Raw genomic sequence first — 25,679 nt, forward strand, 5'->3', positions numbered from 1 at the left:
CAGAACGCCCAGACCTCGCATCTCATGTCTAGTGATTGGCTAAAAAACGACAGGTAAACTCTGTCTCGCGTGGCTTCAGGGAATATGAAAAGGAAGGGTGTGCAACGCGGAGTTTATCTGGGATAGCTAACTATATGGGCGCCTAACATTGTTCAAACGGACTCATGGCCATAATAAGACGCGGGTCTTCCGAAAAGTAGAAACACTGGCGGGACAGCAAACTTATACTTATTCTCATCAGAGACTGTATAATCAGCACCATTGAACGGAGTTCCAAGTCATAATAAAAAACGGCGGACTAGGCGAAGATTTCCCTTTCAACCTGAAGCAAGGGTCAGCTTCACAAGTCCGGATCTTGGACCGCCCCCTCTTGCTGAGAATAACAAGTAAAACCTAAATTCACGCGTTATTGGTTATGCCAGCAATGGTTTGGAGGGGACGCTGGTAAAGATGGGTTGAAACAGACACTGCCGCACTGACAAGATGTTGAGCAGAGCCCGTGAATTGAAGGTTCAAGTGGGATGAAAATGACTAGGAATTGCCCGAGCTGAGCTCGTATCGTTAGACTTAATTAATAGTTAGACCGGAAAGTCAATATGTTCATGGCAATAATCCGGAGGTAACTAAATATTGCCAAAGGGCCTAATGTAATGATTTCATCCTTGACTGACAGGAAGCGCTCCAACCATGTTCATATTATTTCGAGATTCCTCACTAGTACTGCTGCACAGAGAGACTTGTGAGATCAAAGGATGATCGAACTTGCCAAAACATCGGGACTGGTCACCATGCCCACGACTCAAAGAAGATTAAGGCGAATTGAGGTTGTTACTCACAATATGTCACTTCCAAAACAGCACAGAATGTTAGCGTAACCTCTCATTCACCAAGAATACTCTCTGGACTCTCTTGATTGTTGAGAGATTTAATTCGTCCACTGGGAAAATAAGTCATCAATTTCACGATCCTTATGATTTAACAAGATACTAGACGCTGTATGCCACTAATAGTTTGTGTGTTGGCTCTCTCTTTATTACTTTTCGCTTTGCATATATTGCTTCTTACTTTCACATCTAATAACGCACCCCTTTTCCCAAAATTCAACAAATCTTCCTTGTTTCTTCATCTAGAAGTCTGGCTTGATAAGGCCAATACTGCTCAGCAGTGGCCTGTCGCTTACAGCGACAAGATAAGCAGTTGTGGAGAGGTCGTTGATGTGTTGAATCTTGGACCAAGCAGGAACGGCGAATGTATCTCTCTCAGACCATTTAAAAATGACACGGGGTCCCGAGGGAGGTTCAACGATTGTCTGACCCTGTCCCTCATAACAGTGGTAGAGGAAGGATGCCTGCTCACGCACCTCCTTGGTGGTGTGATTTCCATCGATACGCTCAGCTTGCGCGCCAAGAATAGGAGACAAAGGCTTGCCGTTACTGGTGTAGTGGTAGATGGCGTAGGGGCCCTCTTGGACCTTGAGCTCGGCCTCGACCTTGTCCCATGGGTGCCGCCACTCACAAGAATCGGTCAATCTTCATCGGTCAGCTTTTGCTTTGCACCATCTTCGGTACATAATTTGAACTTACACGCTAGGGTAACGGCTTTCATGGTATTGTTCTGCGAAATGAACTGGTGTAAATCTGAAGAGAGGGAGGTTGAGCGCATCCAACCAGATGACAGGGGCGTCGCTCTCATTGCCATGGTCGTGCCAGTGCCATGTCGGCGTAACAACAACATCGCCACGCTTAAGAGGCATTTTCTTTCCCTCGACAGCGGTGAACCCCTCACCATCAATGATGAACCTGAGGGCAAATGCGATATGACGGTGAGCTGGTGCTGTCTCTCCAGGGTTAACGATTTGAAGACCGCCGTAAATGGTGTCTGTAGTGTAAGGGGATTCTATGTCATGTTAACATCGTATTGGACAACCAAACTGAACGATATGTCCGTACGCATATTAGGGTTGACCAGCATCAGAACTCTTCTTTCAGCCTGCTTCTCGCCGACCATCTCAGCGGCCTTGTGAAGGAGAGGAAGGTTGTCGGCGTATTTCCAGATGTGAGGCTTCGCTACTGGCGCGGGAGTGGGTGGAACCATCACGTTCATCTGAGACCACAGCGGCTCCAAGTGCTGTGCGGGGAGCTGCTGCAAGTAATCAGACATGGCCTTGGCCTGCTCGTCGTCATGATGGGGAGAGTCCATGGTGTGCCGGACTTTGAATTGTCAGCTTGGTCGGTCCTGTAAGCTTGTAGATTGAGGAGACAGCTAGTGTACGCAAAGCTTGATGGTGGCTCTGGGCTGAAGCAGGATAGAGGATCGGTTAAGAGGTACTGGTAGTTGATAAAATGAGGTCAAACTTCGGGAGGGCTGTCGGAGGAGGTTATCAAGAACCATTTCCCCGTTATCCCCGGATTGTTGAATCCCCTGTCTTCTTGCTGTGCGACGGAGCTAGCAGCACCATACGAAGGAGTCCGTTGCGGACGGTCAACAGATTCCGAGTTCCGATGCGTCGGACGGCTCCCTGACCACGCATGCCGGAACGTCATCTTATTGGTCAACCCCACAAATACCCATGGCGTGAACCCGCGAGGGGAGCACGAGCTACACCATCAGGGACACACACTTTAAAGGGCCAAGTTATCCAAAACCACTTACTTCATCACAGGCTTCTGATTGCCAAATTAAACAAAACATCTATTTTCAGTTACTACCTGCCCATTATGTCTTGGGATCGTCTTATCCGCTTTGTCGACGACAACGACGTCGAACACTTTGGCGAGCCTGAGATCCAGAGCGAGACGGAGCTTGAGGAGCGTCTCGAAAAGAATGATCTGTGGGCCATTGCTTATGATGGTGCCAGCCCCGTTTCACCCTTGACCAAGGGTGAGCGAGTGCATGTTAAGGCTCTACGTCCTCTCCTGACGCCGAAGGATGTTCCGATTATTCGTTGCATTGGCCTAAATTACGTCAAGCACAGTATGACACAACTTTCGCTTAAAGACAAGGGCAGATGTAGATGCTAACCACATTCTTTACTTTACAGTCAAGGAAGGTGGCAGAACACCTCCTCCTTACCCCTCAGTCTTCATCAAGCCTGCTACCTCTGTTGCCGCATGGAACGAGGATGTGCCTATTCCTAAAGTTGCACAAGACGGCACTGTCGATTATGAGGGCGAACTGGTAAGTGTATCCTATGTCATGGATAAACCGAACTAACAAGACCAGGCATTTGTGATTGGGAAGGCGGCCAAGAACGTTCCTAAGGAGAAGGCTTTGGAATACGTAGCGGGCTACCTTACTGCAAATGATGTTTCTGCAAGAGCATGGCAAAGAGATCCTGCGAAGGCTGGCGGCGTTCCCCAATGGTGTTTTAGCAAGGGGTTCGACAAATTTGCTCCTTTGAGCCCGATGCTGGTTTCTCCTGCGGTTGTTGGGAACGCCAGTGATCTTTTGCTGCAGACATTTGTCAACGGAGAAGAGAGACAACACGAAAGCACTGGTGATCTTCTATTTGGGGTTGAGGAGATTGTCAGCTTCTGCAGCCAGGGCACGACATTAGAGGCTGGAACCGTTATCTTGACCGGCACACCGTCAGGAGTCGCTATGGGCATTAAGCCGCCCAAGTATCTGAACGACGGGGACGTTGTGGAGGTGAGGATAAGCAAGCTGGGAGGTGTCAAGAACAAAATGGCCTTTGAATAATGATACAATAAAAATTGGAGTGTTCTTGTATGCCTTTTTCTACATAGCCATGGGTGCCCTGAGGCCGGGTATTTCTTCAAGACAATTTGTACATAACAGGTAATGCCCCAAGCAGACCCATTCATAGACTTCCTGGCATGCTGTTTAGCCAAGAAAAGTCGTTTACATCAAAGGAAATCGCGTCCATGTCAAATGCTGCGTCTTGCGCTAGGTAAGGGAATGGCATGTCGAAGGTTTCCTGTTCGTTGGGAATGCTCGGAACAGCCGGGTTGGCCTCGGAATCAGGAAGAGTGGTTGGCTGAGGCTGCTCTTGGAAAATCTTCGTTGACAAGATTTGAAGGGCCGCAGCGCATCTTCGCGGCGATGGACCGAGATTCTCGTGGTCATGCAAGAGAGCCATGGCTTGGTTCCATGATCTGGAAATATCAAGCGAAGAGAAGACGGCTGGTCTAAGTCTCGCTGCGATGAGAACGGTGGCTGCTGTATAGATGTAAAATACGCGATACCACCATGCGGGAAGGAGACCAAGTGTGCCGTCGTGCCGTTGAAATTGCACAATGACTGATATCAGATTTTGGGCTGCTTCGACACAGACCATGGCACATTGCTGAATGACACGAGATGAGAGGTCATCGTGCGCCTGAGACGAATCCGAGCAATTAGACAAACAAAAACGAGCAAGCATTGGCCTGAGAAGAAGCATACGTGCATGAAAGAGCCTCGACATAGATCAGCGACTGCCGTTCATTTCTTGGAATGGGGCTCTTACCGTATGCGCAGTATAACCGCTTGCCTTCTGAAGACTTCGTCCAACTGAGTCTCCGGCTCAGTCATAGTGAGAAAACTTGGAAGACTTTTCTCCCATTTAGTAAGCCGTTGGTCGAGTTGCAGGGCTACACCAAGATCCAATTCATGTCGTTCTTGGGACCGCTGGCCCAGGTGACTAATCGATGTCGGTGATTTTAACCCGGAAGTAGTTGTATAAAAGGCAAGAACTGCTTGGTTGATGACTTCGTACAGTTCCAGGGACTTCACAAAGAATCCTTGATACCTAAGGCGATGCAGCTGAGCTCCATTCTGGTCTCGCGCATTCGAGTCTGGTATCGATGGCAAAACCACGCTGGAGGCAAGCTGATCTGAAATCATTGCGGGGCGGCCATGCGTGATGGCGATCATCCTATACAAAACTGGTAAATCAAACCGTGCAATTAGTTAGAATAAACATGACTGACCTGTCCATAAGGATGCAACCATGCCATATGCGCCTGACAAGATCTCTTTCGGGCTCACTGGAGAGCTCCATGACAGTGTCAGGAAGATGAAGACCTAAGCCCTGGGCAATCCTCACGCAAGAACCAACAATCATCCACGTTTGGTGCGGGTTGTTGGTGCTCTGGAGGTACTGGCTCATTATAAGCAGGCATTGTATTAGTTCGATGGAACCGGTGTCCCACAAACTAAGTTGTAGCAAGTCCTGGGCCCGGGTGAAGTAATCTTGGCTGGAGGAATCCCTCTGGTCGGGAGACAAGGACTCTATCAACTGAGTAGACAGTGCAAAGATGATATTGAGTATGCTCACGAAAATTCTCTCGTCAGCATCCAACGAAGTACCAGCAAAGAGAGCTCGGTAAGAATGTTCGAACCGTTGCCGGTCAAGGAATGGGTACAAGGGGTCGACATAGTACCAGTAAAGATCCATGAGATGATCGGCTTGTTTACGCGCCGGTAAGACATAGTCAGCCTGGCCTACTGGGCCTTTGCTACTCAGCGGCACAGATGAACGGAACAATGAGCTCCTTGAGCCCCTGGCCTCCGTCGTTGATCCCAATCGTGCATCTATCGCAGCCTTGATTTGGTTCGTAAAGGAGCCAGCGCTGCTACTGCCAAAGTACTCTCCCGTAACCATGCCATCCTCTCGGACAGTGGTCATCGAGTCAACCGCCGATGGGCTGGCATCAGAGGGGGTGATGGGGTGGCGGTCCATCCGGCCTCGTCTCGTTAAGTCTGGCCCGGAAGAAGTCGTCGACTTTGGTGTCACATTAAGTCGAGCGGCAGGAGGTATGAAAGGCTGAACCACGTTCGCCTCGGGAGTATGAATAATCTTAGGGAGTGCTCTCTCGGGTTCATCAGGACTACCATCAAGTCTTTTCTCTCTTGAGGATGCTCTGTCATGCTCGATGCTGTAGGTGCAACCGTTCCTGAGATCCGTTCTCTTCCAGCAATTCCCGCATGCTGCATTCTGTCATTAGCATTGAAAAGGCTACATGACATCACACCCAAAGCGCCATGCGAAACGGCTCAAGGGAACGGCTCGCACGATCCCTCTTCCGTACCAAAGCACGCGAGCCAAGCCCCTCGGAGCTGATGGCCCTCACCGTCAAGACCGGAACGCTCACCGATAACTCACCTGGACGGGCCCCGTCGCATTTGACTTTCCGCCTCCGACACGCCTCGCATGCCACATCAATCTTGATTCGCTTGGGCTTCGGCTCCATTGTTTTCTCCATCCTTCCGGCTTGTTCGGCCGGGCCTCAGGATAGTAGGCGCACACACATGGGGAGGAATGTCCCTAGCTGCAACGCCCCCTCCCCAGACAAGGAACACGTTCGGAATGACAATTCAATGTCTCGGAAGCAGGTAAGGTCTGGAGTCCAGAGCCTGATCAAGGATCTCGGACAACCACTCGTCGAGTAAAAGTGATTGCGGAGAACAAACAGAGCTTGGGGAAGTTTGGATGGAGAAAGTTGAATGTCTGAGTGCGCCCGAGTTCCGAGGACACTTGAAGAATGTCGAGGGCTGAGAAAGGCGTGGGGTCGGAAGATGAAGTTAGTGGGGTCACGGAAGACGGAGTGATATTTAATTTGTTCGGCTGCCTTTCCGGACGTTGACCGAGTCATGTATCGGAAGTGGACTATTATGGTATCGCTCCCAACTTCTGCTTATCTTCTCATCTCTTCCCATTGAACAGCTCCATCCACCGCACGTTGCCAAGCTGGCCGCGATTTGACAAAAATCTCCGCACGTGGCTGTAAGCTGTCACAGTCCCGAAGCTTGTCAGCGCTGAGCCTCAATTGGCCTATTCCGAGGGAGAGATTACATACCCCTCGTCCAAGAGACTAGTCCTAATCAAGAGGAAGTGCCCCTTGGCTGACGACGGGGTTGTCCAAAGTGGAGTTCCACAAGTGCGGCAGAAAGCTTTTTCTTTTGGAAGACCACTAGAGGTGTCGACGAGGGTGAAGTTGGAGATGAGGTCTGATCCGGAGAGTGTTGTCACAGATGTTGAGTGAAACTTTGCGATCTTCCCGCAAATGGTCAGCAAAGGTTGAAACTAACTTCTTCCAAATGCATCCTTACCACTTGGTGCGTTCCTCCTGCGGCTTTACTGCAATGTCTGCAAAAACATGAGAATACCGCGATGGGATTTGACGTGACTGTTATCTGGATACCGCCACATAGACAGGAACCTTTAAGAAGTGATGCCATGTTTTCCGCAATGTTTGTTTGGGGCATTTCTATCTGAACCTTAGACATTTGCTGGTACTCGGTGCCTGATGCGCATGGATATATATACATTCCTGCAAACAAATAAAATGGCAGATCCCTTCGGAAAAGAGACGGAACATGTGAAGCCCATGCTAGTCCACGGATCCGCCAGTTTACAGCTGCCAAGTTGCGCATCTCATCAACGGCGTATCCGAGCTAGAACGGCCCATTATGCAATGGAAACCCTGCACCTGATTTCAGGTTCGATGCCGATGAGATATGCCACAATATGGGGGCTACAGCTCATAACGTGGTAGTTGTCTGTCATCCAATGACGAATCAGAGGTAACCATTAGTCTTCAAAGCTTTCAGGGATTGACGCTAAATAGCAACATATTTTATCTTCCACATCGCCATTTCTTTTGACATGTGTGTAGTAGAAGTTGGAGTAGAACCCCCTGGCAATCCGGCGTTCTTGTTCAAGAACGATGTCGCAAATCGAACTTCAAAAAATCATAATTCATACAAGAATGTAAAATTTTGTCTAGTAGCATCTATGGTTTTGTCACTGCTCGCGGTGGAACGGTCGCCTCTGGGATTTTAGACATTTACGAACACGATCTAGAACAACAAGCGGAGACGACTCTCCAAATCACATCAAGTTACTGATAAAGTGGCATGATACGGCCTTGTGGACAATTTAATCGGATGACTGTGGTCTTGTTCTGGAAGTTAACTTATTAAGGCCTAGACTGCCTCCGGAAAGGCAGGTGGAACGGTGTTTAACGCTGTTGTCACATGGTCATGTATGTACTCTAAAAAGGAGGCCATCACGACAATAGAGTTCAGCTACCGTTCAAACCTTCCTGTCGGGCACATTCTCGACTTCCACAAAGTCTTCCAATTTTTCTTGTCCGATGAGCTTGTCACCAATGGAGTGCTTCTTGCCCTCGAAGACTTCAGCAATCTGCTCCAAGCTGCGTCCCTTCGTCTCAGGGAAAAGGAACCAGACGAGAGCCAAAAGAACAGCCAAGATGCAGCAGAAGACAATGTAATACATCCATCCCAAGTTTGCCATTCCAATAGGATTGACAAATTGGCCAATGATGAGACCCACGAATGTTGATCCCAGGGATATTGTCAGTCCCCTTCCGCGCAATGTGTACGGCATAATCTCGACTGGGTAGCACATCAACCTATAATTGTCAGCACTTTTTGGTCTTGAAACTTTTGATGTGTAAATACTCACAAGGGGCTGTAGGCTATATCGTAGAAGAAGTAATAGATGAAGATAAACGCTACCACGGCGTAACCGGCTTTGTCGTCCTTGGTTCTCGCGAAGACACTGGTGAGGATGGTCCATATGACGTAACAGCCCAGCATACCGGCAGTCGAAATGAGAAAGAGCTTGCGACGGCCGATACGGTCGACCATCATAGCACCAGCGAAGACGGCTGCGATCCAGTTGAAGACCTGCAGAAGTCCATTGATGAGGGCTTGGTCTTTGGTCGCGGTAATGCCGACCGTGTTGAGAACGAGAGTAAGATAGTAACTGATTACTCCAGACCCCGACCATTGAGCACCGAGACCGACAATGACTGCGATGAGGGTACGTCGGCGATTGGGAGCAGTCTTGAGGAGGTCGAGGTAGGAAGATTCTTTCGAAGCCTCCATCTCAATGCGGAGGTTCTCTTCAATCTCCTTGATCTCATGTTCGACAAGACGTGAGGAAGCATCACCGCCGGCATGGTAGCGAATAAGGACCTCTCGAGCAACGTCGGTCTTTCCGTTGGCAACCAGCCATCTTGGAGACTCGGGCACGAAGTAGAAGAAGACGCACTGAATTGCAGGGAGAGCACCCTGCAAGATGGACGGGATTCTCCAACTCCAGCTCGAGGGCAGACGGAAGGTACCATAGGTGGACCAAGCGGCGAGAATAGCCCCAAAGAACTGTAAAGATCAGATTAGGCCAAGCTTCGGGTAGTTGGAGGTAGACTTAAGGGAGCGCAACTTACGAAGAAAGTGTTGTAAAGCGCACTGATCTTGCCACGCTGAGTCGGATAAGCAAGCTCGGTGACAAGAATCGGCGCAGGTTGCGCAATGAAAGCTGTGGCAGCACCAAGCAGCCAACGTGAGACAATGAACATGGGTAGGCTGACACTCGCGCCCTGGAGAGCAGCGCCTAGAAGAAGGAGGAAGAATCCCACCCACATAGGCGTCTTTCTTCCATACTTGTCTGCCAGCCAGGTTGTGGGAATCAAGCCCATGATTTTGCCGATGGGATAGACGGCGTTCATTGTTCCGAGGACCGGTGGGCTTGGGTTACCAAAGTAGCCGCGCCATGTCACCAGCGTCTGCAAACCGTTCATCATGGCTCCGTCGAAGCCAACCGAAGCTGACGAAAACATTGGAACCAGGAGTGTCAGGTTAAGCAGAAGCAGGTGCCTGGTGCGGTACCATGGTGCAGGGTTTTCGGGCAGGACCTTGCGTCAAACGTTAGAGTTTATTGTCACGTATTCTTCGAGGCATGTCATCTAGTTTTGGCATAGCCTTGGAGATTGGGAGGCTAGAACATACTGCTGTTAAGTCGGAACCCACGGCCTGCTCGGCCGTTTCTTTGGTAGGTTTCGGCTTGGAGAAGCCCATCTTGGATTTGGTCGGGCTGCACTTGAGTTGTACTGGAAGCTGTCGATCCTTTGCTACCGTTGCAACTGACTTTGGGATCAGTGAAGTCGCCGAGCCAAGGATCACCAGGTAGCCATTAGAGTTTGCGAGTGGGAGAGAGAAGATATATGCAGATTTCAAAGAGTCATTGGCTTCCTTAGTCTCGGAAGAGTGCCTGTTGTAGCCATCGCCCCTGTCTACCCCAGTTACTCCCAAGGGAATGCTGTTTCCCCACGGGCTGTGGATTCTTCCCCAACTTTGCGCGTCTGCTAGTTTGTCCAGGTGGCGTACCTGAGGTCCCGAGGGAAAGGTTCTTTGACGGAACTCGGGAGTCGGATGACAGCTCTGTGGGGATGAACGCCAAGTACACTAGGACTTAAGAGAATGTTTAACGCCGTCCGCAACCTGGAGTCTCGGTGAGCCATCATGAAGATTCATTAGCAAAATCAGGCTCACCGACAAGCAATGGCATCTAGGAGGCTTCTTCCAGAATTTTCACCGGGGAACTTCCCCGATTACTAAGTTGCCTGTGATTAGACTTTCTGAGTTACGGATAGGCGAGTCATGGTAGAAATCCTGAACCCAAAAATGTTCCCTGTGGCCTTTGCGCTAGCTCTGAAACGGTTCTGCGGGGAGCTGAGGGATCAGTGCTGCACAATAATTAAACTCGAGATCTCCTCTCCCCCCAACTCCGTCGCTCTTCTCCCCGACACGAGATACTTCCGAAGAACGTCGTTCCAACAGGTCACCCATTGTTGCAATGGATCCACCACCAAAGAGGATGAGGATGGACACCATTCGGGGTCTCCCCGACATGGGACATATGACTGGCGGCGGCTCGCCTCCTTTCGTTCGTCCTAGTGTTGATCAGGGCCATATCGAACAGGTAGATCCCAGGATTCCGAAGCAGAGAACATGGTCCCGCGCATCCTCCGCCTGCCAGACATGTCGTGGGCGGAAGACAAAATGCGATAACGATCGCCCGATATGCGGCTATTGCAGGAGAGTCGGCGCAACATGTACTTACATAGAAGACTCGACCCCGGCTATGTCATTGTAAGTTGCCTTCTCAAGTCCTGCAGAGAAGCTCTGTTCCGTTCCGTAAATCTATTTTGGGACTGGGCAAGGTAGGATATATCGGACTCCTACTAATGGTTTTGTGGTGGCCACCAGGTGCCAAAGCGTGGGCCCGCGGCTCCTCGGTGCAATAGAAAACCTGACCAACCTTATCCAACGCAATGAGGAGAATTTCCGCGCTATCCCTCAGCTGAGCCGCGACCTGTCCCGTGACTCTAGCGATTATCCAGACAGTCCAACCGGCCAGGGTGGGCGTCACGAGAACCTTCTACCTGGTCAAGATGGCAGTGGCTTTGATGGACACAGAACCGGGCAACTTTCGCTTTCGGACACTGCCGGCCTGGACTCTGTACTTGAGTGGCCGATATTTCCCAAGCCGGTACCCTTTGCGATAGACCCATTCAGCCATGCCTCCCCACGAGGCGAAGTGTTCTCCCCTAGATCACCGCCAGCCATGGAGTTCTACGAACTATCCAGACTGATAGATTTATTCTTGGCTAATGTCCATCCTATGAATCCTGTTATCGACGCGTCTATGCTTCGTCAAATGCTGAAGCAGGTAGCTGAAAACGGTCCTGACTGGTCGGCTGCCACGTGCCTCGTCGCGCTTACATGTGCCCTTGGAGCTATATCCCAGAGACCAGGACAACGGACACCAAGTGGAACACCTCGCGGTTACTCTGTGGAACCTAACCGTCACCTTGCGTCTAGGTATTGGTCCGTTGCGGAAAAGCGACTGGGCTTTTCTATGGGTCAGCCAGGGTGGGAGTCTGTACAATGTCTTTGCCTTGCAGGGTATGCACCGCTTCCATGATTCCTGATTAAGCTTGACCAGTGAAGACTGACCAACGCAGGATATGGCACATGTACAACATGGATCCCTTACAAGCATGGAAATGTTTCAGTATGGCGAGCAACACATGGTATACTACTGCGCTCACTGCCAAGTAAGAGCTCGACACACCGAGGAGAACACTGTTTCAATGAGCTAATCCCCACATCAAGGATGACAATGCCCGCCGGAAAAGCTGAGACACCGGAATACCCCCAGTCATTATCAATAGAACAGACTTTGTACTTCACGTGCTTCAAGTCAGAAAGGTAAGTGCATGGACTGACTTCACCTCGCGTATCTCGTATTTTACATCATCTAATGTAAAATTAGCGAGCTCGCTTTCGAACTTTCACTTCCTGGCTCAATTTTGGCTGGAGTGGACTATCCGTACAGTTTTCCTTCCCCACCGACGCTGGGGGTGATGAATCTTGAAAACAAAACGCTCATGATGGAGCAGAGATCCTGGTATTACTATATTGCCGAGATCTCCGCGAGGCGTCTTATGAATCGCATCGTACATGCCCAAAAGCGCACCCCGCCACACCCCACAGAGCATGGTATTGATCGGATGCTCGAAGTCTTCGAGGTTTTTGATGCCCAGCTGACCGACTGGTACGAATCATTGCCCCCACCGATATCTTTTCAAATCCCCAATGGAGATGTTTCCCCACTAGCAGATGACATTTGCCAAATGCTCCGTGGCAGATACCTTGTTATGAGAGAACTGTTGTGCCGGCCTTTTGTGCAGCTTGCATCAACTATATCAATTGGCATCACTGTATCGGAACACATGGTCACAAGAGTTGCGGAAATAGCCTCTAGAGGCTTGCAGTACTGTTTACTTAGAATCCAGGCTGTATCTTCAACGCCTCATCATGGGCTTTGGCTGCAGTTAAGAGGTTTCGTCACTTGCTCTTTAATCTTAACAGCAGCGGAACGAGCCCAAACCGTACCATCCTTAAACATGCCATCAAGGATGGTTTATCCTCAAAACTGGAAAAGATCAATCTTGGCACAGAAGGAGATTTTGTCAAACTGCTGGGAATATGAGGAGGGAGGCATAAGTGACTGCGCCAGGGTCCTAGACTGGGCACTTGCCAAGTTCTCCGTATAGCTTATGAGGCCATTAGCCTGGTATATAGTTGTCATTAAAGTCAAAACGTGACAAGGGACATGCCCATGCCACCATGGTTTGAGCTGGATAGCTGTATTGCCAGTCTACAGATGCGGCAGCTCTTTGCGAAGACCCACACTAGTTACGGTTAAGGTATGATCAAAAAGCTCGTTTACAAGCTTAGAAGCTTCTCCCTTGCATCCTGATGAAGTAACATCACATTGCCTTAGGCATGGTACTGTAAAGTCTCTCGGGGAGAAAGATTCATCGGTCTTGACCCCGATGAACGATTGAATCGGGAACTCGTGCCGTCCGGTACTCACGGTTGTCAACAACATAGCTGTAGACTTTACCAGCATTAGCGTATCCTGTTGACTTTGCTCCTGCAGAGTGACCTCTGATCAAAGTTATTTAGTCTCATAGGCGCAAGGTGAACGGCTACAGCCGTAAAAGCCGAGACCAGAGCTATAGTGCGTAGTTGCAAGGTTTGCCCAAGCCCACGCCTCTCGGGAGCAATGCCCGACCCTTTACCGGTGTTTCCAGTTCAGGGAAGCACACCAGGAGTCGGCGATACTCCCCGATTGCCCCATCGGCCTAGCTCCCCGTGTACAGACCCTGACAATCTTGTACGCTGACTTCCCCGAGATTTTGAGAGATTCGAGGTTCCCTAGGCCGCCAAACCTATGATCTCGGTGTACCGAGAATGTCTTGGTAAGGTCGAGGAAATCAACGTAGGTCTCACGGACCATCTGACGTGTCTCACATGTGTCTTCGCCGTTGAAAACCATGCACGGGCGTTGAAGGAATGAATGTACTTCAGCAGTTTTCCAGCAATTTGACTCTTGCAATTTGCATCGCATCTCAAACGCTCATTTTTCTCTGCAAAAGTTCTCTTACGATTTACAAGAATGTCTATGGTGAGATTTATTGAACGTGCAATCCAATTTGCAATGGGAAAGATGAATCACCTTGACTCAAAAAAGATCTGCTTTAACCCTAGTATGATGGTCAATGCGTTTCAGCCAAACCATTGTTCAAATAAAGCTTTGGCCATTTACCCAAATTCATATGTGGGCTACGATATTTGGGAATATATGCACGCTATTGAGCTCGGAGTGAGACGACACAGGTAGAGATATCGAGTACTTTTAGGACTGCCCCTATCAAAATGAATTCCAAACCTTACTGGCAAACCTTCAAGTAATCTATATAATGCCCCCATAGCATAATTGATGACCATCTCGATTGACAGTCACGATGGTTTCATGGTCTCTCATAGACGAATTAATGACAGCAGAGCTGCCTTGCCACCCCCGGTCCCGGTCGATCACGCCAACTGGGTAAAATTGCTAGCGAAGTCAGCATGACAAAGTAAAAGCTACGTCATGGAACTCAAATTTGTCGCGAGTCAGTCCAACATCGGTCTTTGGCCACTATGATTGAGCAACAGTCTTTGTATTCACGGACCTTTCGTCCATACAATTAGTGTTTTCGGCAATTGAGCCCACTCCCACCTTCCTCACCTTTTTGGTGCCTAATGTCCGAAATATTTTCACTCACTTGATGACTGAATCTTCTGACATCAGCTCATGACCAAAAGACACATTCCAAGAAACACTAAAATGTCAGATCTCATAGATACTCACATCCATGTCTTGCCGCCGGCCTATGTTGACGCCATTGAAGCGGCTGGAGGCGACCCGTCCGGGTTTCCATCTCCTGAGTGGTCTTTCGGGGCTACGTTGGAGTCCATCAACGCCACCGGAACTTCAGTTGGTGAGTTAAACTGTGTAAATGTATTTTTTGTGCACAAGCTCATGCGGGTGGCCCAGCAATATTGTCAGTCTCAGCTCCAGGTGTCTCGATCGCTGGAACTGGGGAGGTTGCACTGAAGCTTACTCGCGACTTGAACCAATACTTGGCCGAACAAACGAGACGAACAGAAGCTAAACAAAGGCTTGGTTTCTTTGGTGTATTGCCAGACTGGCAGGACGTTGAGGGCACTATTGCAGAGTTGGAATTTCTTTACCAACATCAGAAGCTTTGCTTCGGCGTAACCGTCTTCACGTCTTACGGAGGAAAGCTTTTGGGGGATCGGCAATTTCAACCCATTTGGGAGAGGTTACAGTCCTACAAGGCACTAGTTTTCATCCACCCAACATCCCTCGAAGTTGAACCGCGGCATATCGCCAGCAACCTTCCGCAGCCAATCGTCGATTATCCTTTAGCGACCACTCGAACGGCGGTTGATCTTGTTTTAACCGGAACACTGAGCAAATGTCCCGATGTTGATGTGATTTTGTCCCATGCAGGTGGGACTCTGCCCTTCATAGCCAACAGAATCATGGGCAGTCTACAAAGCCATTCAGTCAAAAAGATGATGTCAATCGACTTTGGAACAGCTAAGGAAACATTTTCCCGGTTCTACTACGATATAGCCCTAAGTTGCAGCTCAGCTCAGCTTAACGGATTGCTTGACTTTGCGGCTCCGTCACATATACTGTTCGGTTCTGACTTTCCCTATTGTCCTCCATCCGTCATTGGCAAGCAAGTCCAATTGTACAGTGCCTTCGTCACAACTGAGCCCCGAGGAAGAGTAATAACACCTCACATTGTGCGCCAGAATTCGCGTCGCCTTTTGACAAAGCATCAACAGAATCAACAAATCGACTGGGATTTCAAAGTACATCTAGACAGGAGAGCCGTTTCGAAAATATAAACGCTTTAGTATTTCAGTGTTATCAGATTGGCGTCTACTGTGTTTGGCGATACAAGTTTTATCCATTTATTGTAACCAGCGTGACCGGGAGAAGTGTATCTTTTATTCGGAGTCAATCCAATCAAAAGGCAACTGATTTCCCAATTGGTGTCGATCAAACCTCTCCCGCTCCTCAGGAGACATATCGGCGCGTAAAGCAGCAGCCTCGGCGCTCAAATCGTCAACTTCCATGTCTGCGACAGCATCCTCGAGTCCAGAGGTCCCCACGTCTTGCTCCATATCATCGTCACTGTCTTCCATTTCAAAGTCTTCATCATCCGCATCATCTACGTCTTGAGATATACGATGCTGTTCTTCTTCGTGAACCCGTCGGCGATAGGCTTGCAACGCAATGATGCACTCATCATGGCGGAAGGTTTCGCCCGGCCAACCGTGTCGCTGATAGATATCCCACGGTTCGGTCGTGTGCAGTGAAGAACGGCTCAAGACGTCAGCATCGAGCTCTTCCGTCGGCGGTACCGGGATCAGATTTGACCCCAACTCGGCTAGAAGCTGTGCGAAAAAGTTCGCCGCAGGGTAGGACTGAGCTGTCCGCCATGGCTTGTTACGAGGGACCTTCCCGACGCTGTAAACTCTCTCTTGGAACGGCGAAATGACCCCGCGACCGCAGTCAACAATCCACCAAAACGGCTTGGTACTAGCCGTCGGTTTCCAATGGTCGCCGAAGGTAAGTGCTACGACGTCCGGAGGTAGGTTCATCGGTCCGGCTGGGGTCTCACTGAGTTGAAGAGCTGCTAACTCTAAGAGCCCCGCATCGCCGCGGTCTGACCACCGGCAAAAGTCACCCATGTGGCGGAGGTAACGCACGGCTTTTGATTGTGGTGCGACGTTCCATGGACCTGGGCGTGGTCCATCCTGCATAGCTCTCGGATACGGAAGATGGCGCAGCAAATCAATCACTTTCTCAGAGCGTTGGAGAGCACGAAGGGCACCAATGTCAAGCTCCATGTCGGTCCAGCCTCCTGGGGGAGGGAAGTCGATATAAGATGCCGGGATATAGGCCATACTGGTTAGGGCCAAATAATATTGAGTAAGCCCTGCGACAACATCGTCTCGGTTGTAGGTGCAGTCGAGGGGATGGTGGTTTGGAGGGAGCTTAGACATGATGTCTGCGAGTGTTCGTGACTTTAATGACTAGTGAACAAGAGATAGACGGTTGATATCGATAAAATCGGCGGAGGAAGATTTAAAGCACGCAATGTTTTTGCTGAAGTTTCCTTGATACTGCGTTGTTTGCGGTCCTATGGAGGAAGTTGACGCGACGCGTTGGCCTGTTTGTCACCCCGCTCCAACAGGCACGCCTTGGCAAAATCATTGGTAGATGACTATCTATTTTGAGAAGGTGGTGCGGGAGGCAGACAAAATCATTCCTCATTGAGATGGCTAACCGATGGTTTTTTACGGACGTCGACAAGGGTTTGATAGGCTACAATCAAAAAATGACAGGGGCTTTTCAGACTTCAACCATGGGAGTCTCACACAAACAATGTCCTTAGTTTTGAGATCTATTCAGCATGAATTTGGAACTTGGTAGCACAGAATTATGGCAGAGCAATGAAAGCCCAGCCTTGTCTACATTACTGAATGTGTGGATGACCTTCTATTGTCTTACTCAGCATTTAATCAAGGTAAGTGATGATGTTAAAATGTAAGAAACTTAAAACGAGTTTAATATGATTCCTTAGTGATGTAGAGATGAGTAGTTGAATAAGAATAGTTCAAACATTATGATGATTTTTACCAGAACGCCTCCCTATTTCAAAAGCACGAAAACTGAAATAGAAAGATGTGTCTCGTTGTATTGTCATATTCAATCGAATAGTGAGTCAATACACTCGAAGCTCAACAGAGCAGGAGGCCAGCCGTAAAGTTTGTGTACACAGCATCTTTTGGGGCCCCCTTTGATTGCAGAAACGCTCGTCGCCAACTTATACGCACCCAAAAGAAAGTGGATGAGGGTTGGTGAGGTTATATTTGAGTGCTAGAACGTTTACAGCAAAGAGGAGAAAGACTCAGTGATAGGATATCATCCAAGCACTTCCAAGAAGTAAGCCTTGGCCGATGTGGTATTGAGGATATGATGGTGGTTAACTAAGGTGCGATGGGTTAAAGCTCTTGAATAGTTGCTGAGAGAATATGACCACACTAACTTCACAGTTCATAGTTCACCGCAAAACTCCAGACGCTTCTCCTCCGTCCATGAAACTGTAGATGACGCTAAATTTGTGAGATTGGCTGTGTTACCCCGCGTGGCTACGAAGGTGCAATCCCGGACCAATTGACAAGTCTTGAAGATCACGATGAATTCTGCCCAAGTCCAGAAGTTAACTGAGCTGCAGCCCAGTTCCTCATTCTAACTGTCGCGTCTCCAACACGTCCAATTTGGCCTTCAAGCAGGATGAAGTCATGAGCTTCACGTTCTGCCAGTTCAACAAGCAAATCTAGGTCGTTTTTGCTGCAACTGATATGCTCCGCGAACGACCGAATATCATCTCTGAATGCTTCTTGTTGACCACCGGTGATGTAGAGACTCTTAGTCGCGATTGTTATATCGTCTACCCAAGTAAGGTCTCCGTCCATAGGCATTGCCATGGCCAAGTCACTCTCATCGGACTTCGTTTTGGCGGGGAACCGAGGATGAAGCAACTCTGCTGTGGCGTGAGACATGCATTTTCTGGTGAGCATGTCAACGTAATTGTTTTCACGGAATGCAGCCGCAGTAACTTTGCTGCTGAGCCAAGGTGAAACCAAAAATACGCCCGCGAGGCGCCCGTTGAGACTAATGGGTGGGATTTCCAGGTGGCAGGGATGGCAAATGTGGCGGATGACTTGAGACGCCAAATTACCACCCGCCGAATCACCACCGATGATCAAATCACTCGGTTTGATCCCAGACTGGAGAAGGTGATTGAGGGCCGCGATGCCTTGCCGGAGCTGCGTCGGATACCGCGCTTCGGGAACGAGGGTATATTGCAGAATTGCGACGGCTACCTCGGCATTCGCTCCAGGACCGGCGGCGACGTAAGCTTGCCAACACCACTCGACATGGCCTGGGAGCAACGGCACGACATATCCACCGCCGTGGAAAAAGAGAACAAATTTCGTGGCCTTTTTCCGGTTTCCCAGCCACATTACTGATCCATCATTATCTGGGAGCATTTCGACGTCCCTAGTCAGCCTATCGGCATGTTCTGGATGTGCTTTCCTCTTCTTCTCGATCCATCTCTCGTAGGTCCTGAGAGAGGGTGAACTGAGAAATTGGATCTCCCGCGGCCGCATGCAGCCCAGCACGAAGCGGTAGAGGGCACAGAAGACAAAGAAGCGGGGGGGAATGCCTCGCGCAATGGCGAAGGGCACTCCATAGATGAAGTTGAGAATGAATTGGAGTGGAGCTGGGCATGAACTCATCAACGGCGTGACCATTTCAAGATTATTTTGAGATAACATACCACGGAACATCAGCCGTAGGACCAAGTGTCCTTTCTCAGATAATGACAGCTGAGGCCTCGACACGCGTACTGACATCATGTGCGATATTGCCACGGTCGCAATATGAAAATTATTCAAGATGTAAACTTATCAAGGTTCGTCTGGTGTAAAGTATCATCAAACCAGTTGAACAGGTGGGTTAAATGGGCCAAGATGATGATGTGGACGGTGAGTAGACAGAAAGCACAAAACTTCCAGTGGCACTGATACTTCTTCGACGCAGTTGAAGTGGACTGCCTGATGCAAGGGACCTGTAGTGCTGCACAGAATGTCAGTGGGATGTCCGTTCGCAAGAGCCCACGGGGAAAAGTGTCAACGTGAAGTACCGAATGCCCCGACCGAGGCATGAATAAAGGGAAGAGCTGCGTCAACCAATTCTCGCACTCGTTTACAAGCCACACCAGTTGTTTCTGTCTTGCAACTGGTGCATCAAATAGCCATATCCCAGTCAGGTTTAGGTCCTTGCTTGGCTGGCACTCGCTTGCTATGTTTGCTGGCCCCCTCATTTGACATGCCGTAAACAGAAGCACGGATCCCGGAAGCTCATGCTCTGGCACATTATCGGCAACAGATCGGCCAGTCTGATCTCGTGGTATACTGAATTGCCTCGGCTTGGCAGTTCATAGGACACGGTATACAGGGATTGGAGCTGTATTCGCTTCATGTTGAAACATGTTCGATTTGACTACAAAATCGAAGAAATAACCCTCTATGAAAAACTTGAAATGTTCCTTAGTACTGAAAATCATTCAATCCCTCTCAAAGTATTGCCACTCCACCGCTATGAAGGAAAAGCAGCAGAATGCAACGATGGCTTTCTCACGGGAAGGTTTTACAATAGATGTTATCGCCCAATGGGTCAGGAAATCAATTCTTAACCCATTTTTGATCATTCCTATCGCAGGTTATCTGGCTGCATCATCACGAAGCCACGGTAAAACTATAATATCTGGACTCGGAGCTGGAAAGCTTCAGCAGATGGTATATTTGGCAGCTCTTGCAAGCGTTGTCCTCTCGACAACAGACTATCTCAACAAATGGTCAGCCAACAACTGGGTTACCGATAAAACATGGGACTGGGACAATGAAATCATCGTCGTGACCGGCGGAAGCAGCGGTATCGGGGCCAGCATAATACAGCACATCCTTTCCAGAAACCCAAAAGCAACCATTGTCATTGTCGATCTCGCGCCGTTATCATGGGAACCTCCCCGGGAATCTCAGATTCACTACTTCAAGTGTGATCTTACCGACAAGCTAGCTCTTAAAAACCTTTGCGATGACATCCGAAACAAGGTTGGAGATCCCACGGTCCTTGTCAACAATGCTGGAATCGCAAGAGGAGTGAGCATTATGGAAGGTTCATACGCCGATATCGATCTGACCGTTAAAACGAATCTCATTGCACCGTTCCTGCTAACAAAAGAGTTTCTGCCCTCAATGGTTCGTCAAAACCATGGGCATATCGTCAACATTGGGTCAATGAGCTCTGTTGTACCACCACTTAAAATCGCCGATTATTCCGCAACTAAAGCTGGGCTTACAGCTATGCATGAGGTACACCAAATTGTCTTACTCTACTGTAGGATGAGTTATGACTGACAGACAACCTTCAGGCTCTTCAACTAGAGTTAAAATACATTCACAAAGCACTCAAGGTTCGGCAGACACTAGCCATTTTTGGGTTCATACGAACGCCACTCGTTCCATTCAACCCGGGCCAGCCTCATTTTATGATACCATTACTTCATGTAGACACTGTTGGCGAAGCAATTGCCAATGCTCTTTACAGTGGATACGGCGGCACAATATACTTGCCAAGACTCATGTCTCTGGTTACTGCTTTGGTAAGTTTGCTGCACCGCATACTGATTTGCAGAGCTGATGATGTTCAAATCAGAGAGCAGGACCTGAATGGCTGTGGCGCCTGGTTCGGGAGACGACTGCAAGCGCCAAAGATATTACATACACGCCGCGGCAGAAGATTGATAGTGCCACAGGGCGTTTCGAACTGAGAACAACTGTCAATAGTGCAAAAAACGATAGAAAAATGGAGGAGCTGTGATCAGCATCCATTTGTCATGTCTGTGTAACAGTAATTACCTAGGACGATTTATGCATATCAAGCGAACAAGCAATTTGAAAGACGGCATGTAACGTTACTATCAATTAGTTCGCCATCAGTGCTACAGGACAAACCAAAATTCGTACGACAAACATTAGTATTAAGCAGCTACCATGTTTTTAGAACCGAGGTAGTATAGCAGTTTGCAGTGTAGGTGGGTTAATTGAGATGCAAAAGCCTGTCATATTCATTCGGCCTACTGGCAGCGGGGTCGGAAAAACCTCTCTGAAAGACTTCGTAATGAATGTCGAATCACTTTAATCACAGACTTAACCGTGCTCCCTTGTTTACCTTTGGCCAAAGTTGCGAAAATATTCCACAAACTCGAACACCTCATGTCCCGCACGTCAATGGAATGTGATCATTTGCTGTTCGATGAGTCAACATATCTCGCATGGGTTAGCTGGTGAATATCGGACGAGAATTCCGGAACAACTGAACAAGCCGAGGCTAGAATAAGTAGCACAAACCAAGACTCTGCATCATGTACTACGTAGTACGGCATGTTTGAACCCCGCATTCATATAAAGCCGGTGGCAAGGCGCGTCTTTGACTCTTAAAACAGCCGGTGGGCGTGGTAAATACCTTTTTCGAGGTTTCTTCTGATACTTGTTCTTCACCCATGAAACTTTAACTTACCTAGATCTCAAATCCCCCCGATGAATTAACATGACATCAACAAATTCAAAAGTGGCTAGCTACACCCAGTTCGCTTGCATCGGTACCGGATTCTCGGGCATCGGGCTGGGGGCTTCACTAAGGAGGTGGTATGGCATAGACGATATTCGCTTTTTCGAGCGAAACAGTAATCTCGGCGGCACTTGGTTTGTCAATAGGTACCCGGGTATGTTGAATGATGCTCTCAATAGAAACCTTCTGACCAGTCTAATAACTAGGCTGTGCTTGCGATGTTCCGAGCGCATTATACAGCTTCTCGTTCGAGCCCAACCCCAACTGGACTCGGGTTTTACCGCCACATGATGAGCTATGGGAATATCTCAACGATGTTGCGAAGAAGTATGAACTTATAGACAAGATGACTTTCAACGTTAATGTCGAGCGATGCGAATGGATGGAGGAGCGCAAGAGATGGCAGATGACGATACGGCGAAATGAGGATGACACCGTCACACTCCACGAATGTCAATTCCTCTTTTCTGCAACAGGCCAACTGATGAAGCCGAGACCTATTGATGTCCCAGGGTCAGAAAAATTCAAGGGCCAAATCTTCCACTCGTCCCGCTGGGACAAAAATGTCAAAATCGACGGTCAAAAGGTCGTTGTCTTCGGCAATGGCTGTACCGCCTCGCAGATTATCCCTGCTATTGTAAGCAAAACGAAGCATCTAACGCAAGTCATCCGTACGAAACACTGGGTCCTACCACCAGTGGACTCGAAAACCACAAATGTTATGAAAGCGGTATTCAGAAACATCCCGGGCACCATGATGATCCAACGATTCTTGATATTCGTCTGGACAGAGAATGCCCTCCGCGGATTTTACATGACTAGGTCTGGGACCAGCTACCGCCAAAGGGCTCAAGCCCATGCAGAGACATATATGAAGAAGATGGCTCCAGAAAGATATCATAAAAAGTTGATTCCGGATTTCGAACTCGGCTGCAAACGTCGCATATTCGATAACGGTTACCTCGAGAGTTTGCATGCAGAGGATCTGACTCTGCTGGATGATCCGGTGCTCGAAATCATACCGGAAGGTATTCGAACCAAAAATGGCGTTATAGAAGCTGACATAATTGTCATTGCAAATGGTTTCGAGACAAATAATGCAGTTGGAGGATTGAACATCGTGGGGCGTGGTGGTGAGACAATTGACCAACACTGGGAGTCGTTTGGCGGTTCAGAGGCATACAACTGCACTCTTGTCAACAACTTTCCCAACTTTTTCATCCTTTTGGGTAAGTTGTCAGTACAGATTCAGTATGCTACGAGCTAACTGTTTCCGCAGGCCCGAATTCTTTAACTGGGCACACATCAACCATAATCGCAGCGGAGAATTCCATCAACTATGTCTTGCGTATTATAAAGCCTCTTTTAGATGATCAAAGTACAACCGTAGAGGTCAAAAAAGAGGCAGAGGAACATTATGTGAACCAATTGCAACGAGACTTGCAGAACACCGTTTGGGCCACAGGGTGCAATAGCTGGTACCTGAGGGGGTCTGATGAGAAGAAAAAGTGGAATGCATCAACATATCCCTACTTCCAGGCATACTTCTGGTATCGTTGTCTGTTTCCCGCATATGATGAATTGAAGATAACTGTAAGTCCATATTTTCAGACCACTGAAACTCGCTCACAGAAACTAGGGGACAACTAAACCGAGAGGGAAAAAGCGACGATGGCAATTATTGGCGGCTCTAGCTTTGGTGGGATATTTAATATCGTTCACCTTAGGTATACTTAAAACAAGGCTAGTAGGTAACTTGTCCTGGCACCAACTTATGTTAGGTACTCAGCTCCTGCTGTCAGGGTTTGTAAGGAAGTTCTCGGGCAAGGCAGCCTGAGTTTGGAGGGAAGAAAGTTTAAGCAGCATAGTGGATGTGTTAGTATTTGCGTCATCAAGAGATGCCTTATAGAACATATGTATTAAGACGATAACGGCGTAGCGTATGAACTAAAAGCAAACACTGTTCGTGATATATTTGACGAAGATATCCTCATCAAAGGGGTAAGCGGTTTTATTTAGTACGGCTGCTCGCAGTGTTGGCTCTCGAAGGACTTCATTACGGAGTTGATTGGCTAAAATACGAACCTGCCGTCGTAGCGAGGGTATGGTCAAGGCGACCATTGGGGGGGGGGATAACCTGACCAATTACCCACTTATTTAAATGAATTATGGGTCTATCTGACCAATTTCATGATTGGCTGTATTGAGGTGAAGTGGGTCCACCTGACCATGGAATTTTTAATCGGTCAGGTGCACGGACCAGTTACTGATTGCGTCCCACTACTGATTAGGGTGCATACCCCATATTAATATTTAAATCCCTATTCTATTCTGATTCTCTTCCTTTTCCCTCCGTAACCCTTTCAAATCGTATGCGCCCCCCCCCCCCCCCCTGGCGCACCGATTCCTAATTACTTCCGAATCAGTTCAGAAATCCGACATCATGCCTTCATACAAGGATTCTGTAAGTACAATGGAATCGGTTTAGGATCGATTCAGAACTGATTCAGAATCAGGACGATTACAAGACCTACAAAGAAGGTCTTCTCCAGGGCGGCAAGAACCACCGCATGGAGGATCTTCCTCCCTTCGAGTTCAACGAGGTAAGTGATTCAGAAGCGATTCCACAACGATTCAGAAACAGTTCTGAATCGATTCAGGCTGGCGAAGTCAAGCTCGCCCCTGGCGAACTCTACTGCCGCTGGGGTGGTAGATCCAGCAGCATCACGTGCACCAAGGTAATTCAGAATCAGTTCCGGATCAGTTCAGAACCAATTTCGAATCGATTAGACGGAGCGGTTCTCGAGCGAGTCGAACCTCAAGAACCACATCAAGAAGCACAAGCTCGACGGGGTCCCGGCCAAGGTTAAGAGCCGCAAGTCCGGCGCGAACTCCGTCGAGGAGAACGATGATGCAGCTGGTAAGTGATTCTGAACTGATTCTGTACCGATTCTGAACTAGTTCTAAACTGATTATGAATAGAATTCTACGACCGCATCCACGGCATCGCCATCGGCGCTCGCGATGACAGCGAGCTGCAGACTCCTTCCAAGAAACGGAAGGCGCAGACCCCTCCCCCCCTTCTTGCCGTGCAGTTCAGAACTAATTACGAATCGATTCAGAATGTCCTCCCGCCCTTCGCGATCAGGAATGTGAGGTCTGGGCCCGCTTTGAGGATGATGAAGAAGATGAGGCCTGAATCAATTCAGGATCGGTTTGGAACCAGTTTGGGACTTCTTTCGGGACCGATTTGGAACCGCTTTAGAATCAATTCTTTATAGATACCCGGGGCGTTCGGTTTTTAAGCTTTTTTTTAAAAAAAAAGCATTTCTAAATCAATACAGAAATGATTTAGAATCGATTCTCTACCTATCCTATATGCTATCAAAGTCCTAACCTTCTCCGCCGCTCTGCTAACTCTAGTTCCTTTTCTTGTAGTTCAAGCTTCTGTTTTTCAACTAGAAGTTTTCTTGCTTCTAATTCTAATCGCTTTTCTTCTAATTCTAGACTTTGCTTCTGTAAGTCAAAGTCATCTTGTTGTCCCTGTCTGATTTCGTTTCTTAAGTTAGAAATAGATGTTCTTTGGAGAGTATTTGACCTAATAACCCCAGAAGATGAAGCATGGGAAAGACGAGGGGATCGATTCCGAATCGCTTCTGAAAGACTTCGGGATCGATTCGGAATTGAGGATGGACTTCTTGAATTAGTACCCCTTGAGGGACTA

The 25,679-nt window shown here is 48.6% G+C and overlaps 11 protein-coding genes across 11 annotated transcripts; 6 read left to right on the forward strand and 5 right to left on the reverse strand.

The window, feature by feature from the left end:
- Positions 1–1,126: 1,126 nt before the first annotated feature.
- CTRU02_213163 (gentisate 1,2-dioxygenase) lies at positions 1,127–2,199 on the reverse strand (the record flags this gene model as incomplete). The annotated part of the gene is made up of 3 exons (XM_036721724.1): positions 1,127–1,529; positions 1,584–1,896; positions 1,950–2,199. 3 exons carry the CDS (start codon positions 2,197–2,199, stop codon positions 1,127–1,129), a joined length of 966 nt encoding a protein of 321 aa, XP_036586893.1.
- Positions 2,200–2,717: 518 nt separating this feature from the next.
- Positions 2,718–3,699, forward strand: CTRU02_213164 (fumarylacetoacetate hydrolase family protein; the record flags this gene model as incomplete). Its single annotated transcript, XM_070205985.1, has 3 exons — positions 2,718–2,997; positions 3,041–3,177; positions 3,223–3,699. The coding sequence occupies 3 exons, from the start codon at positions 2,718–2,720 to the stop codon at positions 3,697–3,699; spliced, it is 894 nt and encodes a 297-aa protein (XP_070060378.1).
- On the reverse strand, positions 3,288–6,194 carry CTRU02_213165 (fungal specific transcription factor; the record flags this gene model as incomplete). The annotated part of the gene is made up of 6 exons (XM_070205986.1): positions 3,288–3,663; positions 3,825–4,418; positions 4,469–4,876; positions 4,932–5,448; positions 5,596–5,931; positions 6,107–6,194. The coding sequence occupies 6 exons, from the start codon at positions 6,192–6,194 to the stop codon at positions 3,288–3,290; spliced, it is 2,319 nt and encodes a 772-aa protein (XP_070060379.1).
- A 1,844-nt stretch (positions 6,195–8,038) lies between these two features.
- On the reverse strand, positions 8,039–9,828 carry CTRU02_213166 (lactose permease; the record flags this gene model as incomplete). Its single annotated transcript, XM_036721727.1, has 4 exons — positions 8,039–8,378; positions 8,432–9,132; positions 9,198–9,665; positions 9,760–9,828. 4 exons carry the CDS (start codon positions 9,826–9,828, stop codon positions 8,039–8,041), a joined length of 1,578 nt encoding a protein of 525 aa, XP_036586896.1.
- Positions 9,829–10,606: 778 nt separating this feature from the next.
- CTRU02_213167 (C6 transcription factor) lies at positions 10,607–12,872 on the forward strand (the record flags this gene model as incomplete). The annotated part of the gene is made up of 5 exons (XM_070205987.1): positions 10,607–10,902; positions 11,020–11,718; positions 11,778–11,870; positions 11,929–12,024; positions 12,089–12,872. The coding sequence occupies 5 exons, from the start codon at positions 10,607–10,609 to the stop codon at positions 12,870–12,872; spliced, it is 1,968 nt and encodes a 655-aa protein (XP_070060380.1).
- A 1,622-nt stretch (positions 12,873–14,494) lies between these two features.
- Positions 14,495–15,591, forward strand: CTRU02_213168 (amidohydrolase 2; the record flags this gene model as incomplete). The annotated part of the gene is made up of 2 exons (XM_036721729.1): positions 14,495–14,648; positions 14,705–15,591. 2 exons carry the CDS (start codon positions 14,495–14,497, stop codon positions 15,589–15,591), a joined length of 1,041 nt encoding a protein of 346 aa, XP_036586898.1.
- A 102-nt stretch (positions 15,592–15,693) lies between these two features.
- On the reverse strand, positions 15,694–16,755 carry CTRU02_213169 (uncharacterized protein; the record flags this gene model as incomplete). Its single annotated transcript, XM_036721730.1, has 1 exon — positions 15,694–16,755. The coding sequence occupies one exon, from the start codon at positions 16,753–16,755 to the stop codon at positions 15,694–15,696; it is 1,062 nt and encodes a 353-aa protein (XP_036586899.1).
- Positions 16,756–17,946: 1,191 nt separating this feature from the next.
- On the reverse strand, positions 17,947–19,176 carry CTRU02_213170 (uncharacterized protein; the record flags this gene model as incomplete). Its single annotated transcript, XM_036721731.1, has 2 exons — positions 17,947–19,043; positions 19,101–19,176. 2 exons carry the CDS (start codon positions 19,174–19,176, stop codon positions 17,947–17,949), a joined length of 1,173 nt encoding a protein of 390 aa, XP_036586900.1.
- Positions 19,177–19,950: 774 nt separating this feature from the next.
- Positions 19,951–21,205, forward strand: CTRU02_213171 (short chain dehydrogenase; the record flags this gene model as incomplete). Its single annotated transcript, XM_036721732.1, has 3 exons — positions 19,951–20,697; positions 20,757–20,987; positions 21,041–21,205. 3 exons carry the CDS (start codon positions 19,951–19,953, stop codon positions 21,203–21,205), a joined length of 1,143 nt encoding a protein of 380 aa, XP_036586901.1.
- Positions 21,206–21,934: 729 nt separating this feature from the next.
- CTRU02_213172 (ATP-binding cassette) lies at positions 21,935–23,792 on the forward strand (the record flags this gene model as incomplete). Its single annotated transcript, XM_036721733.1, has 4 exons — positions 21,935–22,109; positions 22,162–23,184; positions 23,235–23,548; positions 23,595–23,792. The coding sequence occupies 4 exons, from the start codon at positions 21,935–21,937 to the stop codon at positions 23,790–23,792; spliced, it is 1,710 nt and encodes a 569-aa protein (XP_036586902.1).
- Positions 23,793–24,398: 606 nt separating this feature from the next.
- On the forward strand, positions 24,399–25,662 carry CTRU02_213173 (uncharacterized protein; the record flags this gene model as incomplete). The annotated part of the gene is made up of 6 exons (XM_036721734.2): positions 24,399–24,419; positions 24,472–24,558; positions 24,616–24,693; positions 24,746–24,875; positions 24,938–25,107; positions 25,567–25,662. 6 exons carry the CDS (start codon positions 24,399–24,401, stop codon positions 25,660–25,662), a joined length of 582 nt encoding a protein of 193 aa, XP_036586903.2.
- Between the last annotated feature and the right edge of the window lie 17 nt (positions 25,663–25,679).

The sequence above is a fragment of the Colletotrichum truncatum genome (genome assembly GCF_014235925.2).
Source record: "Colletotrichum truncatum strain CMES1059 chromosome Unknown Contig_0009, whole genome shotgun sequence".
In the NCBI taxonomy this organism is placed as follows: domain Eukaryota; kingdom Fungi; phylum Ascomycota; class Sordariomycetes; order Glomerellales; family Glomerellaceae; genus Colletotrichum; species Colletotrichum truncatum.